We start from the raw sequence: 17,841 nt of genomic DNA, 5'->3' as shown, positions 1-17,841 counted from the left end.
ATGTACGCATTTTTGAAGGTCTGAGGCAAAATGTTTTAAGCCACAGCGGTGCAGAATCCTTCCAAATATTCATTTATTCAGTTTCGTAAGTTAATCATGTTTACAGTGGGCCAACCACCAACTGGTGGTAAATATTTACTCTAAATCCATCGATAAGTAATGAGTAATCCTGCTTCAAACACAAAAACACAGAAACAAACTAAACCAACCACAACCGCCATAGCAAAGCTAATAAGAAATAATTTGGCAAATGTTGTGATTTAATGCCATTTTACCTTCAGTTATTCAGCTGATTGTCATCCTTTATGTTAACTTATCACTTTAAACTCATTCAGCATCATAAGCACATAAGGAATAGTCTGTTAATTCCTTTTATTCCTGAGTTTGGGAAACAAACTCCCAGTTGTTCACACAATGAAAAGTGTGGCTTCTCCATCGCTGCCACACAGCTTACATTAGAGAGGCTGACATTACCTGAGTATAGGGCTGCTCGATTATGGCAAAAATGATAATCACGATTATTTTCACTGAAATTGAGATCTCGATTATTTGACGATATTTATTTAACCCTTACGACCTACTATAGAACCAAGTCCGCCAGAGCTTATATTATTATTATTTTTTTTTTTTTTTTTACATGTTGTAGTGCCATTTGTGGGAGCATTTCAAGTTGCTATACATCAATACAACTGTTATAGCCCATATTGTAATAATATGTATGCATTAAGTCCATAGTAATTACATTAATTGCAAAAAAGTACAATAAACTACAAAAAAATTGAAAATCGTTTTTGGGTTTTTTTTTTACATATATTTCTACTTGGAGAAATTTAAGAGGTTTATCCCTCAAAACTTGAAATACAAAAAAAGTTGCAAAAAATAGTTTACAACAACAGGAAATTTATTTTGAGTGTCTTCATAGTTTTATTTTGGAGATACACCAATTTTTATATACTGCAGGAAAAACGAAAAAACAATCCTATGATGCAAATTTGCAAAGAAAACAGCAGGTGCATCAAAATAAACCATTTCCAGCAGTACAATTCGAGTTCTAAGCATCACAGAAACTATTCAGAAAAGTATAGAGTCAAACATGACTTATAAAAACACCAGTATAGGCAATTAAGGCCTACAAGTAAAAAACTACATTTCCGCGAAAATGACGTCACTTCCGGTTTCGGGCAGGAAATGGCGCACATGCGATAGTTCGCGACTTCCAGTGTTGCCAACTTTGTCGCTATATTTAGCAAGTTTTCAGACCCGCTAAAAAAAAGACGTGAAAGCCCTTATTGCTTTTACTCTCAACAAGTAGCGGGTGCTGTGACGCAGTCAGTTCTTCTTTTACTCTTATGCTGTTTTGTGGATCACAAGGTTTAAAACTACTTATAAACACACACACACAAAGTAACTCCACCAGAGCGCCTATTTCGGGTCACTTTTGCCGGTCCAAGCCCGGGTAAAGGAGCAGGGTTGGAATTGTGACATTAAAAAAAACAATAATTGCTAAAAGAAATTTAATTTGTAGTTCTAAATAAATTCTAAATGCATTTAGGACGTTTTTTACTCACTTTATGTCTCTTCCACGATGTTATTTCTCTCTCCAACAACATAGGTTACAATTAGATTAGCATGACCTATTATGCAAATTTGGCGATGACGTCATTTAGCGACTTCTAGCGACTTTTAGGACAACCAATAGCGATTTTCCTTACTGAGGAGTTGGCAACACTGCTGACTCCGTTTCACTGTGGGAAGTGTTATGAACAGCTGATCGGATCACAAAGCGTGTTTCTGGAATATTATGTTTTTGTTCCTGCAAGCGCTTTTTATGCAATTTTTGCAAAGCTTTATGTGGAAGGAAACCGTGACCGAGGACAAGCTGATGGCATCAGATGTAAGTACAACTCCTCCGGTTTCATATGCAAAACAAATTATTGCGCTAGCTTACACTGTTCAGGTTCTACAGGGATTTAAAAATTGTTACACAAAACGGAGCGTGCTGCTCTGACCGGCTTTAAAGGGTTAACGATGACAACGTATTGAATAATGACTTTAAAAAATAATATAAAATAGTGTGCAACACCACTGAAGTTTTTTTTACCTCTCTTTTCAACCAGCGGCAGTCACTCTCCTCTCCAAATAACTTCTGCTTAGCTTTCCGAGCTTCCCTCGGGTCCTCTTAATCAGCGGTCTCCACCCTTTTTTGCGCCACGGACCGGTTTATGCCCCACGGACCGGCCTTTAAGGTGTCGCGGATAAATGAGGGAGGGGCCAATAATCGGCTCAGTCATTTTGAATGATCGTTGAAAGCCCAGATCGTAATCGTGATTAAAATTCGATTAATTGAGCAGCCCTACCTGAGTACAACATGAACCTTGTGCTGGTATCAGCCAACAGGCTAAGTCACATTTCTAGTGAAAACTGTTAACAGACACGAGAATGACCTTTTTGAGATATTCAAGTTTTGCTTAAATCAAAACTGCTTTGACTGTAAGAAACTTTTGTTTTGTTATAGTTAGCCATATTGTTTATGCTATGTAAAGGTAAATGTCTTGCGGAACAGTTTCACATCTACAAAGCAAAACTCATGACAAAAAAAAAAAAAAAAATTAAAAAAATGGGGCTTTGCACATGTTTTGAATGTAGAAATAAAAGTAAAAATTAACTGAATTGTGTCAATGCTAGAAATGTGTAGAGGGGCCTTATCAACACTGACATCCCTCACCGAGGCATGCTGTGCGCTGAGATATTTGGACATATATGCGGGGATTTTACCTGCATGGGTAGCGGCTGGATGCCAGCGTTATCGTCATCCTCCGAGTCGCTGCTCACTTCTGGCCTGGTGCTGCTTTCTGACACTGGCAGCAGCGGCAGCAGCGTCTGCAGGGCCCGGAGGTACAACAGGAGACCCTCCTCTGATAGTGAGCCTGCCAACGCGCATCATTCATCATTACCGCGCACATTAACCCATCTCCCACTCTATAAATCAGTCTCATTACCACACAGAGGAATGTACAGGAGAAACAAGTACAGCACAAGCATGAGCCTGTGTGTTCAGCTCTAAACTCCCACTGACCTAGGCGGTTCTCCCCTGCAGAGAGGACAAAATAAAACAGCCATGGTGCTTGGCTCTGTGCTGCTGAAGAGGAGTCGATCGTGGCCTTAAGGGAGCTCAGGAAAGCCTCGAAAGGGAATGAGTGACGGAAGTCTGATAGTGCCGGGATAAAGAAGTGAAAGATCTGCTCAGTAAACGGAGCAGAGATGAACTCCTCGGTAAAAGCCGCAAATACAAACTGCCTGTAACATGACAGACAAAGCAGATATTAGTACACTGTGTGAAATCCTAACAAAATAAAAATAATATCAAAATACTGTTTGCTCATCGATAAATTCACTAAAGTATGGGTTGATTTAACATCTCCCTGCTCTTTCTACTGTGTGACTTCTCCAATATTGTCTCTCCAAACAGTGCTGCTTTGTGTAGCCTGGTCACACACATCTGGCGAGCCAAGTCAGATAATTAGCTGTTAGAGCCAGTATGTACACAAGTTCCTCTCACTCCCGTCTTGCTTTTCTTCAAAGAAGAAAAGAAGTCCTCTCGTCGTTTGTTATTAAGAATGTCTCAAACCAAGAGACAAACAGGCTGGTATTCTGCACTCCAGCGAGCAAGCAAGTCTGGGAAACTTTTATGGCTTGTTGTAAATTGGTCTGTGAAGCAATTACTGCTTCACTATTGACAAGAGGGACAAAAACTGGTGTAGTTTGTCTGATTGGCTTAATGGATGATTTTAAAAGAATTCAACAGAGACAAACACCTTCTGTTCCTGCTATTATGCCGCTATCGTCTCCACTGTTTACTGTATGTGCCGGGCGTTCTGCAGAATTGTGTAACTTTTGAGACAATTCCTTCAGTAAATAGTTAAACAATACAGGGCAAACTAAGTTTTTTGAATGCCACTGCTTATTGTTTTAGCTTACTTTCCCAAAAAGTGAAAATAGCAGCGCTGTCTTCTTTTTTTGGAGATGCATGCACTAATTTCTCTAAAACTGTCCTTCAGACAATCATCATTGTACGACAAATACTAGCAGGTAATCTTTTAGGGGCGTCTTTCTTGTCGCATCCTGTGCAAATGTTCCTGTTCTCCTGCTTTGCTCACTGTACCTTGCGCCTGTTGTGCAGGAGGAGTAGGTAAAGTGCAGAGGTTTGAGGATGTGCTCCAACAGTGTGCTTGCCAGGGGGATAGTGGGAGCGTCGCTGTACTCCAGACTGGAAGGGAGCCTGTGATTCACAAGAATATACAGCGACCTGTAGTATCCTGATGAGAGGACAGAGAGAAGAATTAACACTCAAAATAATTATCTGAGAAAACGCTAATGTAATTACGTATTTAATATAAACATATTAAAAAAAGAAATCTTCCTGTTTGCAGTAACTGAAATGTTGTAAAAATGAGTCCCTTAAACCTAACATTCAGGCTAAAAAGTAGGATTTTTTTCAGATGTAATGCTAAAAAATGTTTCGTGCAGACAACAATGACTAACTTTAAACCGTGCTTTTGAAATGACTCATGCTTCTGGGAAATCGTCAGTACTTGAAATACACTTGACTTGAATGTAATCCTGTACCAGTCACAACATGAACTGCCCTGTACTGATAAAAAACACTGACAAAATTATATTGACACACATTCAAGATCTCTGCACACCCCTTATTGTTTAATAATTTGGTCTCAACAGGTTTATTTGCACCTATGCTGCAGGAATCTGTGTGTCACTGACATTTCTTTTCTTTCTATAAAAAGAAGAAAAAAAAAATCCTGACCGCAGACTCACAACAGAGATAAAAGTTAAGCCAGTGAGCTTACCTTTCTGTACCATGTAGTGCAAAATCTGCTCGAGTAATGAAGCTACATTATTAGCATCTGGAATAACGGGAAGATAGGTTCTCTCTGTAGAAAAGATTTCTAGCATTCGCATGGGAACTGCAACATTTAAACTGTCATCCGTGCAGCTCTGCAAGAGTCTAAAAGACAGGAGAGAGCGACAAGAGTGATAATGGCAACTTCTGTTACAGATATCCCATCAGCTTTTGCATTTATGCATCTGTAAGAAAATTATTTATTTCCAATACCTGCAGCAGAAGCCTAAGATCCTCTTGATCTGAAACACGCATGTCTTCTTCTGTGGGCCAACCAACAGCTTCACAAACTGGCCGTTGTGCTTCACCAGGTTCTGGCACAGCCATATCTTTATCAACACACAGGTAGACACAGTTTTGGTCTTTGGCAAACACAACTTTTTAATATATTAGCATCTATTAAATCTATTGATACAACCAAAGGGCCTAAGGCTCGGGGTTTTTTTTGTCTTCTCACCAATCTATGGGCATCCACACTCTGTCTGTAGAAAAATATTAATTGTCTTGATAAGAGGCAGAGACCAACGCCATCCAGGGCGTGTTGAGCTCCTCCCGACTGCGTCTGGCTGACACGCTCGTCAAACTTTGCCCGCTGTATGGCATACTGGAGAAAGAAAGTCACAGGTCACACACTGTAAACACTCTGTTTGAGCAGACTTGGTACAAAAACAGAAATGCTGCTACCACAAATCAATACAGTTCCCAAAACAAGAAAGAAAATGTGATCACCACATTTGCATTTTAACAGAAACAACAAGATGCAGCATCAACTTCTTTTAAGTAAGGTAACACAATATCATTGCTGTAACTGTCTGTGGACCAACCGACTTCCTGATGAGATGCAGAAGTTCACAATTTTGCCTAAAGCCACATGTTTATTTCTGATCTTTGAAGCCAAAAACACTCATCACAAGGACGAAGTTAAGGTTGCGAAAAAACTTGCTATTTCCCACACCATCAAATAGGCAGTGTCATTCATTAGCCAGCTGTATGTTAGAGGGTTTCACATGTCATCGCATGCAATGTCACTAGAATTATGTAATGTATGAAATGTGCTTGCAGACATACCTGTTTTTTCAAGTCTTGGTAACCGCGTACATAGGACTGAATGATAATGGCGTTCTTCAGTCGTCTTCTTTCATCCTGAGCAAATTAAAGCAAAATTTACAAATGCTTGATTGTGCTACTTGCTGCCAATGGTAGCACAACCAGTTATTAAGTTTAGGGGGCAATTGCTTTTTGACATACTATATGGACAGATTTGGATAACTTTCTTCCCTTAATAAATGAAATAACTACTTTAAAAAAAACTGCATTCTGTATTTTCTTGGGCCTTTGTTTAATATTAATCTGAAGCATGTAAGTGTGATATACAGAAAAAGAAATCAAGGAGAAAAAAGCTTTGCAGCACTACACTAGTTTCAACGTCATGCTGACTGTCACAAAGAAATGTGACGTTTATATTTATGAACGCAAACAAATATACTCCTTTTTCATTAATATTTCATGTTTCTTTGCAAGACCAAGCTGGGTGAAACAATGAAAGAACTGACTTTTCAAAATTGCAAATAATATGAGCTGCAAAATTTTAAAGGGCACCAACAAAAGACTTCAGAAGAGACATTACTTCTCTTTTCCGTCTCTCTTCTTGAGTGCGGTGCAACAGTGATGCCTTCTCCTCCTGAAAAGCAACAAAGATTATTATAAAAATGCAACACAACAACACGTTTTAACCACATCTGTTAAGCATAGAGCTATGTGTGGTTTGTTAATGGCAGCAGATGTATTCCCAGTTTTGAGATGCCACTTACCTTTTTACTCGCTCCTCCAAGGGACACCTTGGGTCTTGTCTTGAAATCTCCCTCAAAGCTGAACATCGTTAGATTTTTTCCATGGACTGACTGACTCGAAGGCTTACTCTAATTTCTGAAAGAGAAAATGAAACAGACCAGTCGTGATGACTTGACTGCCAACTTATAAACAATTAACTTCGGCTAACAGTTTCTCCGACCACGACACTATAAAGCTACGTTTGCAGGCCATATTTTTAGTAGCAAAATTAAACGATTATGAACAGTCAAAGCGGACAACAGTTGAACAACATCACAGGAGGTCAAGTTCAGCCAGACCTTCAGTTTGAATGCAACAATAGTTAGCTAACCGGTTAACTTAGCCGGTTAGCTAATGACTCAGCAGCTGCTAGGGGCTTTAACAAGCCTGCTTCCTCTAAACGACCCCAACAATGAGACACCGTATTAAAGCTCATTTATTCGTGACATTTCGTAGCAAGGACAACGTATGTGCAAGCAGCATGATTTTGCTGACGTTAGCAATGCAGCTAACTAGCTGGGCAGCTAAACGCTGAGGCAGGCTAACTTTCCGGGGGGGTGTCTTCCTACCCTACCCGCATGTCCTTTTGACATCATTTCTTTTGAAGGACACACATCTGAGAAAAATAAGCAGCAATGTATGAATCGTTTACCTTCGACTTTTGAGCTAAGAAGTGAGACAGACACTACAACACTGAGAAGGATGTTTACGTTTCTCCAAACGTCAAGTCTTCTTTTCCTGCTCTCTCTAGAAATCAACACAACACCGGAGAGCAGCCTGCATCCGCTTCCTGCAAAGCGAGGCAGCTGATTGGACAGAATGTCTGTCAATACCGTCTCTAAGACCCGCCCTTCTACTAGAGCCATTGAGAAGGTTCTCGGGCTACAGCATGAGTGTGTGTTTGGGTTGAATTTGTCATTTTGCGAGGACCTTCGTGTATTTTTTAGGGAAAAAACACGAAAAAAACACCATTAACTTTTAACCTGATGAGTCTGGGATAGATGTTTAGATTATGGTTAGTGTCCTCTAAAGTAAGGGAAACATGAACCAAGGTCATTAAAGTTAACTAAAGCTAACCATTTTAGGTAATTAAAATAAACAATAAAACTTAGACTAAGGTAAGGGCCAAAACAAATACAGATTATTAGAAAAAAAATATGATTGGACAACACTGAATTTTTTTAAAGCATTGGGCAGAGTGAAAGGCAGTGTGGCAGGTGGAGATGAGTGTCAGAGGTGATTTGTGACAGAATGATAGCACCAAGAGTTAAAGGGAACATGAGACCTCCTGGGGTTTAATGTTTGGAGATAGTTGCACTGATGAAAACACAAGACACTGAGCTGCAGCTGTTTAGAACTGAAAATACTAGATTTACCTTGGGAGTGACAAGGATGGACAGGATTAGAAATTAATATGTTGAAGGGACAGCTCAGGTTGAGCAGTTTGGACACAAAGAGAGGAGAGGCCAAGATGGTTTGGACATGTGCAGAGAAGAGACGGGATATGTGGACAAGAGATACTGGATAAAAGATGCTGAATTTTGAGTTGCCAGGTAGGAGGAAAAGAGGAAGGCATGCAGAGGGTCAGTGTGACGAAAGATACTAGGGATGGGGTGAGATGTTGGGGTGACCTCTAATGGCAACCAAAACAACTGAAAGCAGACAACTATATGGTAAATGATATCACGTGCAATAGAATAATAGCTGAAAAAAGTTAATTTTAAAAAGTGAAGAAAAAAATTTAAGGAGTGAATTAACTGACTTCAGACTAGCTTCATGAAGCAGGTCACTGAAGCCTGAGGAACCCTGAGGGCAAAAAGATCAAAGAGGAAATATCCTGAGTGTTAGTCTTTGTGAGTTTGGTCATATCTGTTAACAAAACCAGCCTGATGAGGCATTGATGCACATGTTTATTTATATCTGGGATGTCTGTGAGTCAACTGATTTCATCAGGTGTTGTGTTTATATTGTAATACCTGCTCTGAACTACATAAATCATCCACTTATCTCATTCAAGAGGTGTTGGAGTCTATCCCAGCTGTCGCTGGGTGAAAGGTGTGGTATACCCTGACACAGTACTAACAGTGAGGCTGTCATGGTCCTTGGATTTTTTTTTTGACAGTGTTTTAAAGCTGTGGACTTGCTTTCCATGTGTTATTCTTGAGCTTTTGTTTTAATAGTTCTGCATGATTTTCATGGTTTTAGTTTGTTTATATTTTTTTATTTCAGTTATCCTGCCTCCTTTCTCCTTATTATAAATTATTTGTCTTCATATTTGTTTATTTCCTGTTTTATTTTGGTCATTCTTTGTCTGTTGTGTATTTTTTTAAGCTTACTTCTCTTGCGTCGTTATCCTGATTTAGTTTAGGTGTGTTTTGTTACTGTTAGACCTCAGGATGTCTGCATATATTAAAAGACTGTTTGTATTAGTTGCCTGTAAGTGGTCCTGTGTCGATCGCCAGTTTGGCTCAATGGGCTTCAGAAACACCAAAATAAATGTTTGTTTTTTGGTTTTTTTGTTAGATATTTATACATTTGTTGACTTTATCCTGTTTTGTTTTGTTTTTTTCTCCGGGACTTGTACATACATGAAGAGGGGAGGGGAAAAAAGACTTTTGGAAACACATGGAAAATGTGATAAAAATAAAGATACTTACATTTCAGTTTTTCTGTGAACTCTCTGGACTTTTCAGGAATTTTATCATTAAAGAGGAAATTAATAGTTCAATGTTAATAAATATATACTTTTTATCCTTAAGTTATCCTTACCATTGATATAGAGAAAGCAAAATTAAAACCAGAGGAGAGCTCTGCTTTGAATTTTATTTTTGGTCCATATATAGGCTTCTGATGACCTCAGCCCTGCTGCTATTCTAGTAATAGTGTTACTGCATGATTGGTCATTGAAACTGTACTGTGCTTATTTTTATCTGAGCTCAAACGAACTCCCGGAAAAGTAGATTTTCTACAGGAAAAGTACATTTAAATAACAATGTTGACAACAATTTCCAGTAATTTGGCATGCACCTTTTTTTAATCTTATGTTTATTTTTGAAGAAATACCTTTTGTTCTCAAAAATACTGAAATTAGTTTTACACAAACATGATTTTTGTGAATGCGGTTCAGAGGTCGTGTTGCTTCTACACTCTGTACCTCTGTGATCTCACACCTGTTTTTTCCCAATATCAGTGCTTTTAATAATCAGAAAGGCTAACATTACTGAAAATGTCAGACTAACATTCATAATAAGAATAATAAGATTAAATTCTTTTAGTAGAGTCAACAGATAAAAAAAAATCTGCGCACATGGCACACAGATCAGATTTGTTTTTTGTTTATTTTTTGGTCAAACTGTTGAAATGCACAAATTTTTTGATATTAAAAACCAAGTGTTGCACATTTGATATGAGGAAAAAAAATATTTTAAGCATTTAAATTAAAAATTGTAGTGAAACCTCATTTTTCCATTTAGAATGGAAATTCTGCTTTGAGGACCTTTCATATATTTAGACAAACTTTTTGATTCAGCTGATTTCTTTGAAACTCTGGCAAATTTCGTGTGGAAGGTGAAAGATAACTTTAATACACAAAAGGTCACTGTCGATGATTGTTAATGATAATAATACCATATGATTCAATTCCCTAACAGAGCCAACAGAACGTGTAAAAGGGACACGCAAGTCTCTGAATGTCATCATTGTTTTAATAAACAAAGAGCAAAAACCTCCCCACTCTGAACATTTCATAAAACGGCACAGTAGCTTTGTGGTGGTTTTGAAAAGTGCACATGCAGTCTGAGATTGAGGTATTTATGAGAGCCGTTAAAGACAAACTATATAGGTCGCATGAATTGACTTAAAAAGATGATGTTGTATTAAAATTGTGCAGGGAGACGCCAAATCCGAAATTAAATAAATTAGATTTAAGTTAAAGAAATAACGTGTAAAATGCTCGAATAATGAATATTTTATTGTTATTATTATTTTTTAATATTTATTATTATCATTTATTATGTTTGTGTTAAAATAACAATCACGAATTAAAGGTCATAAGAAGCTTCCTGTCGTCATTAGACTGGATAATGAGTGTGAACACTGACAATAATTGTCGGATATGGATATAATTGTACTAAAATATATCTATATGACCGCTAATGCATAGTAGTGTATAATAGAAGTACTACCCTTTTGGCACATGTCAACAAATTGCCTGCGCCTTCAGGCTCACCGTGTAACACTTTTGTCTGAGACGAAAACCTCGATATCGAATTTAGTAAAGGGGTTGGATCCTTGGTGTTATTTTAAGTCGCTCACTCGTAATTGCACTGATATATCTGACACCGACATCAAAGATTTCCCTTAAATAGAAAACAAATGTCGTGGAAATTGTACAAAATCAGTATAAAATTCCCGGTTTTGCCAGTTTGAGCGAATTCTGCATTTATTGCGTTAAAAGAGACAGGGCGGGTTCCTTTAAACCGCCTTTTCATAATGAACACATTTACCAAAGGTAATTAATATATAAACTATCTCGATTTGTCACTTTGATTTGTATTTTAGTTAATTGTGAAAGTAATTACGGAGCAAATTAACAGCTTTCAGGAAAGAAAAGGGTTTTAGGGTCAGTTTCCATTGGGCTCCTTATTAATTTTCTCTCTCCTGGATGTGATGAAAAGGAGCTATAAATCTGCGTGATCGGCGAAGGCCAATACTAAATGGCTCCATATTTCACCGCTGCTTTAATAGAAATATTCATGTGGGCTCCTTAATGAAATTAAACCCGTGGTGAGGGACAAGGCGCAGAATACGAGTCCGGCTGTTGTAAAAAATCAGACAGAAGGCTGATAAAGTGCGTTTAATCGTTGAGGAATATGCAAAAGAAAACTTGTGTTTCGGCAACTCGCATCTGCTAAATATTCCGAGGTGGAGATGTTAATTAAACCCATGGCAATATCATAATAATTTTAAACCACCCTCTTTAATGCCTGCTCAGATTGAACGAGAGTTGCTGTGGGCATCTGGACCGGATATTTGGATTGATTTTTTTAATGCGCTGTTTTCAGAAACATTTTGGTAAAATATTCACAAGTCAATACATTCGAGACTCTAGTACAACATCTTCACATCGTCAACATCTGCGCATTTTCTCGCAGAAATGCTCGAAGCGCATTTGATCGTCTCCTCTCTGTCATACCTCCTCTCTCCTCCACGTTTCCACGCAGGCCCGCGTCCCACACACCCACATCAATCTCCCCCTTATCATTCTGTAATTGCTCGTGATCATCAAGGTCCACAATTAAATGGCGATCCTTTACTTCAAAACTACCCGGTGACTTGTTGATTTCCCCCGAGCAAATAAACGTCCCCGGAGTGCGGTTAGCTGATGAATTGACAAAAACTAATCAGCTTTATTGGTAGACCAGTTAAGGGCAACGGGGTGTCAATAATTCTCATTTTGACCTCCTCTTCCATTAACTTTAAGTGGCTTATTAGACCCACGTCACCCGGAGCCACGGGCCGATTACATCTCTCTCCTCATCACATTTTAAGGCTTTCAAATGCAAAATTTGTCGATGCCTCCTTGTTGATTTTTTTAAAAAAACATCAAACCATCCGTATTATTCGTCACAGTTCAGGGATTCTATTTTTTAAGGTTACAATTAATAATAAGTTATAAAAATCAACAACGTAAACGCTACAAGCAGAGACGCATGGACCTAATTAATTCAGATGCATAGCGCCATTTTAACGTGTCGCTGTGCGTCAGTCACCTTCAGGTTTTGGAGCGACAGAAGGAGGGCTTTTACTTAAATTTCCCTGTTGGCCTATGTGGCTCACTTTTGCCTATGCAGTTTTTTCCCCCTGAATTTAATGGGTCACTGTTGTCAAGACAGCCACAAATCACTTCACGTGTAAGGTCTGAAAATTGAGTTGGCGTCATAATCCAACTCGACCTATGCGCTTCGTAATATCCCCCCTTATTATCACGGCTATCGTAAGTATGCTTTGTTTTGTTCTGCTTCGGCTAAACCATGTCCCGTCCTCAAATGAACCATGAAGCATGCAGGCCCAAAGACAGAGCTCACCTCTGGAAACGGAATTGTTCTATTTTTATCTGCTCTTGCAGTAGTAATGCGTGTATTCGCTCAATTCTAAGAAAACAGGGATTTTAATACGTGGTTTCTAATGAAATAATATATTTAAATATAAATATATATTTGCTGTCTTTCAAAGTTAAACCAATACTACCAGCTCACTTCTAATTGAAGAAGGTCCTGTATTTTATAAATAGTCACACTGGAAACATGCCAGCCTAAACCTGCTGCTGAAGAATTGCGCATATAAGCAAAATTAGCATCCAGCTGACCAAAAACAGAAAAATATTTCTGTCTGCATCGTTTTTTCCCTCAGTAATGGCAATATTTTATGGAAACAGTAACTCTGCCAGCGCCGTGCTTACAGCAGGGAGGCTTTGTTGGGTGCGCAGTGACGCTTCGGACAGCCCCCTGCCAGACGGCTGCACCAATCGCCTCCTTCTGACAGGAATTAAGTGTGACACGGAGTTCCTCTCACACACTCCGGATCCCATCATAACTTTAGAGAGGTGGGGAAACGGCTGTGGCTTCTCCTTCAGTCTGAGCAGCAGTGGCGAGAAGGACGCGCACCGGGTCACCGATGGAGAAATCCAAAAACTTTCGCATTGACGCGCTTTTAGCAGTCGATACACCCAAGGCGCAGACCTCGCCGCTGGCGCTTGTCACTTCCCTGTCTTCCTCCTCCTCCATCCCATCGTCTGGAAGTGTGGCAGCCGCGGAGCTGACCACCAGTGCCGATTCTTTACGCGCCGACACGCCGTCTCCGCCGAGGATTCCCACCTGCGGGTTGATTCCCAAACCGGGTTTCCTCAACAGCCCGCACAGCATGGTTGGATTACATCCGCAGAGCACGGCAGGGATTCCAGCACAGGCTCTCTACGGTCATCCCATGTACACCTACTCGGCTGCTGCGCTTACAGGCCAACACCCTGCCCTGTCCTACTCCTATCCACACGGCTCTCATCACCACCATACCAGCGATCCCATTAAACTGACAGCCAGCACCTTCCAGCTGGACCACTGGCTCCGGGTCTCCACGGCCGGGATGATGCTCCCCAAAATGTCTGACTTTAATTGTGAGTAGCAGTTTCATGACACAATATTTTGGCAATTTCAAATCCCTCACTTTGAGTAAAACCCCAAAATATTATTCAGCCCTTGGTTGTGGTGTAGTCTGCTTTATATCTTGTTTAACAGAATATCTTGAAGAGTAAAAATAATGCTGGCCTAGATACCCATAAACTGTGATTTAACTTGGAAAAAAAGTTCGATTTGGGAATTTCTGGTGCACAATTTCTATCAGATATTATCGTCTGAAGGGAACTGTGCGTGACACACTGATGCTTTTTCATAGAGGAACTAAAATGGACAGATAATGGACAGTGGGAAAGTGGCAGAGGAGTGTGAAACCCACAGTCGACATGCTATTTGCTCACCAGATACTGCCTTTTTGTTTCTGCTCGTTTTAACAGATTTGCTCAAAACTGGGTGGCAAATAGCTTGTCTGTGGACGCATAATAAATAGCCTATACTGCCGACTCCTCTTTTTCTTTTCAAAGTATCCTCTACAACACAAGCAGTTTTAATGTGATGATTGTGAATATTTGAATATGATGGCTTTCTTTACATAAAATGCATGACAGAAATTGCTGAATGTGTGAAAGCTGACTTCTTCTTTTTTTTAATATATATATTCATGCAGCTCAGGCGCAGTCCAACTTACTTGGAAAGTGCCGAAGACCAAGAACTGCATTCACGAGTCAGCAGCTGCTGGAACTGGAGCATCAGTTCAAATTGAATAAGTACCTGTCAAGACCAAAGCGCTTTGAAGTGGCCACCTCCCTCATGCTGACAGAAACTCAGGTAAAACATGACTGCACGACAGCACACACACACACACACACACACACACACACACACACACACACACACACACACACACACACACACACACACATATATATATATATATATATATATATATATATATATATATATATATATATATATATATATATATATATATAAACTAGAATTTTGCAGAATGATTGAAAGAGTTTGTGTTTAGTATTTGATATGAAAAAATATTTTCTAGCATGTATATGAATGATAACTTTAAGTTATGATAACTTAATTTTTCAACTGGTGTTTCTAAACTCTCAGAATGGAAATTCGGCTTTAAAAAAATCTTTTAACTTAAATTTTTTTTATATATATATATCGATTAAAGCTGATTTTACTATATTCTACAGATATTTTGAAACACTGCATTACATTTCAGGCGGAAGGATGACTGCAATACCCAAAAGGTCAATGTCAGGCGCACGGGTGACTTTTACGCGCCGATAGCACCTTCATTCCTGTGCTATTTTTAGTATTTTTGGAGAATTTTATGAGTTCATGCATAGGCTAATATTGCACATTGAGTGTGGTAGAAAATTAAAGGATAGGGAGAAGTTGACGATTTGTTGCCCAAGTTTCCTTCACACCAGTTTAAATCATTTATTCTGCCCTTTTCCAGGTTAAAATCTGGTTCCAGAACAGACGCATGAAGTGGAAGAGAAGCAAGAAGGCAAAAGAGCAGGCCGCCCAGGAGGCCGAGAAGCAGAAAGGTTCCAAGGGCGGCCAAGAGAAATCAGACGGACTCGAACAGTCGGATTATCACAGCAAGACGGACTCAAAAAATGGCAGAATAAGAGATTTCAGGGACAGTGACGACGACGAAGGCGAAAATTTCCTGTACAACTCGTCAGACTGCTCTTCGGACGACGAGAGGAATCACAACAGTGACATAAGTCCGCAGCCTTGAAGCTTGGAGCAAAAGGGCGAAGGCAGCGTTTTCCATTTCTAGTGACTCTGGGGGGGCTTTCGCTGTAAAATGCAGTTAGATGCATGTAATCCAACCTCTAATCACCTACTTGGAATTGTGGAGATTTTTGTTTTTGTTATGAAAATAATAAAATGTAGGTCAAGATTAGACCCTCGTGTCATAAACAAGCAATAAAGCAGAAGATTTGCGGTTTATATCGTGCAGCACCCGGCTATAGGTAAAACTGTGACGTAGCCTATTGCATGGTTATATGCAAACGCTGTAAACTGGCTCAGGATTTTGCAATATCCACCTGCTGTGATGGTTAGTTTATCAGCAATAATCTTTCAATTATATCCTATCCTATATCCCTTACACTTAATAGTGGCTCTTTTATTTTTGTTCTTTGTGATGTTTTACTTCCTCGGTGCCATATCACACTGGAAAAATGTTATGTTTATTTTTCTATCTGTATTTATAAAACGTACATATAATACATCTTACTTATAATACATCTGCATGCTAAATTATTGTTTAGCGTCTTGGCAAACAATGTGAAATAAAGTGTTTTGGGGGTTTTTTCCTATATAAAACTATTTTCTTTCTTGCAAACGCACTCCCTCTGATTTATGATTTTGCTCGCAGTGTGTTTCCGGACAGAGGCTTGTGTTTTCCTCCTTGCTCTGACAGGTCGGGTCATGGGAATTACTGTTAATAGCGCTGTCAGATCTGTGCAAACGTGCAGTGTGAGCAAACAGCAAGGAGGCAGTCAGACGGAGGAAACATTTCACACCACACTAGCAATGGGCTCGTATTAATAAAGCGTTTTAAAGGCGTGTTAAGCGACAAACTTGGCTGCTCAGGCACTATTTTCAGTACTGAAATCATTCAAACTCATAAACTCAGCTTAACAAAATATAAATAATTGACTATTGACCTCACAGGATGCGCGTTTGTGGAAAATGGGCAGTATTGGTGCAAATATTTTGAGCAATAATAATTTAATAATAAGAATATATTCTAATCCGTGTAACATCTAAATTCCATGAGCTAACAGCTATAAATTGTAATCATAGATCATATATATATATATGTGTGTGTGTGTGTGCAGGCCAAATAATCTAGTGCCTAGTTTTTGGTGAAAATGAGTGGACACCCTCAAATCTCACCGACTGCTAATGTGTTGATATCTAGCCTGACCCTCTTTCAGACAAACCACGTATTTTATTATATTATGTATATCTCAATTAATCCGACTTGGCCTCTGAGGCAGTTTAATAATCCTCGTGTGCGCGCTTTTACGCATGGCTCTATTTCCAGAAAGCAGGGCTAGCGGTGATTTGACGCGTTATCATTTCCTCCGCAGTCATCAGCGTTAATCTATAGCAGGGTCTCACTGATTATGTGCCATTTGTATAGGGATTACTGAAGGATCTGTTAGTTATCTTCTGCTGTTTGCTTTAGCAGACTAAATCAAAGTTCAGCTGAGGGTCAGACCCACACACCAGGTGAGGCTGAAGGAAACTCTCCGGCTCATGGTTGCAGACAATAGCCAGTGTATGGAGTGCACAGTGAGCCTATTGATCCCATTATCTCCACCTCAGCAGCCAAATTCTCAAGCTTTTCCACCAAAATTCTCAACTGACTGAATTGATGAAGTAATTGCGCTCTCTAAAATTACCTGAGACAGCTCGCAACATTTCCCCCGGGTGACCTTAGTGTCCTATTCCTGACCTCAGGGTACTGCTCCGAAGTCTTGGATTGATTCAGGCCACACCAGCGGAGCTAATTAATAGGAGCAAGTATCAAATCTAGCAGATTGATGCTGCTATGCTTACAATGCGGAGAGGCACTGGTGTCAGCTAGCGAACAGTATAGGACAGATTCATGGCTCCAGGTCATTTCATTAAGGCGTGTAAACACCTCTCGGTTCTCTCTGCTCCTACAGCAAATATCCACAAAAGGATAGACATACACAAATATGCAGCAATCAGCCACGTTTAAGGCTGAAAAAGACCAGATTAAAAGTTGCTTTATCATGTGGAAGGTGTAAATAGACTCAGCAAAGCCCAGAAGAATAGACCCAGGTGACCAAACTGTGCAATATTAACTCTTGATGCACACTGCCTCCCCGAGGGCAGTCTCTGAAGAAAACGTAGACAGACTTACGCCAACACAAAACAGTTCTT

The 17,841-nt window shown here is 39.5% G+C and overlaps 2 protein-coding genes across 2 annotated transcripts in view; one reads left to right on the top strand and one right to left on the bottom strand.

Moving 5' to 3' along the window:
* Positions 1 to 7,548, bottom strand: part of ube3c (ubiquitin protein ligase E3C) — a 29,862-nt gene extending 22,314 nt beyond the window's left edge. Inside the window, exons 1-10 of the mRNA XM_085418889.1 lie at positions 7,401 to 7,548; positions 6,730 to 6,844; positions 6,546 to 6,599; positions 5,987 to 6,061; positions 5,376 to 5,522; positions 5,132 to 5,247; positions 4,866 to 5,023; positions 4,163 to 4,316; positions 3,077 to 3,297; positions 2,776 to 2,927 (exon numbers count right to left, since the gene is read on the bottom strand). Coding sequence (XP_085275015.1) covers positions 2,776 to 2,927; positions 3,077 to 3,297; positions 4,163 to 4,316; positions 4,866 to 5,023; positions 5,132 to 5,247; positions 5,376 to 5,522; positions 5,987 to 6,061; positions 6,546 to 6,599; positions 6,730 to 6,795 — 1,143 coding nt within the window. The 5' untranslated portion in view covers positions 6,796 to 6,844; positions 7,401 to 7,548. The remainder of the gene's footprint in view (positions 1 to 2,775; positions 2,928 to 3,076; positions 3,298 to 4,162; positions 4,317 to 4,865; positions 5,024 to 5,131; positions 5,248 to 5,375; positions 5,523 to 5,986; positions 6,062 to 6,545; positions 6,600 to 6,729; positions 6,845 to 7,400) is intronic.
* A 5,769-nt stretch (positions 7,549 to 13,317) lies between these two features.
* On the top strand, positions 13,318 to 16,259 carry mnx1 (motor neuron and pancreas homeobox 1). Its single transcript, XM_085417799.1, has 3 exons — positions 13,318 to 13,919; positions 14,546 to 14,706; positions 15,365 to 16,259. The coding sequence occupies exons 1-3, from the start codon at positions 13,424 to 13,426 to the stop codon at positions 15,650 to 15,652; spliced, it is 945 nt and encodes a 314-aa protein (XP_085273925.1). The 5' UTR covers positions 13,318 to 13,423; the 3' UTR covers positions 15,653 to 16,259.
* The last annotated feature ends 1,582 nt before the right edge of the window (positions 16,260 to 17,841 follow it).

Source organism: Rhamphochromis longiceps, linkage group LG9, assembly GCF_057381845.1.
Source record: "Rhamphochromis longiceps isolate RC_006_pf linkage group LG9, R_longiceps_female_GT1.1, whole genome shotgun sequence".
Lineage (NCBI taxonomy): Eukaryota > Metazoa > Chordata > Actinopteri > Cichliformes > Cichlidae > Rhamphochromis > Rhamphochromis longiceps.
Note: the sequence above shows the minus strand (reverse complement) of the source record. Positions and strands in the feature narration are given on the sequence as shown.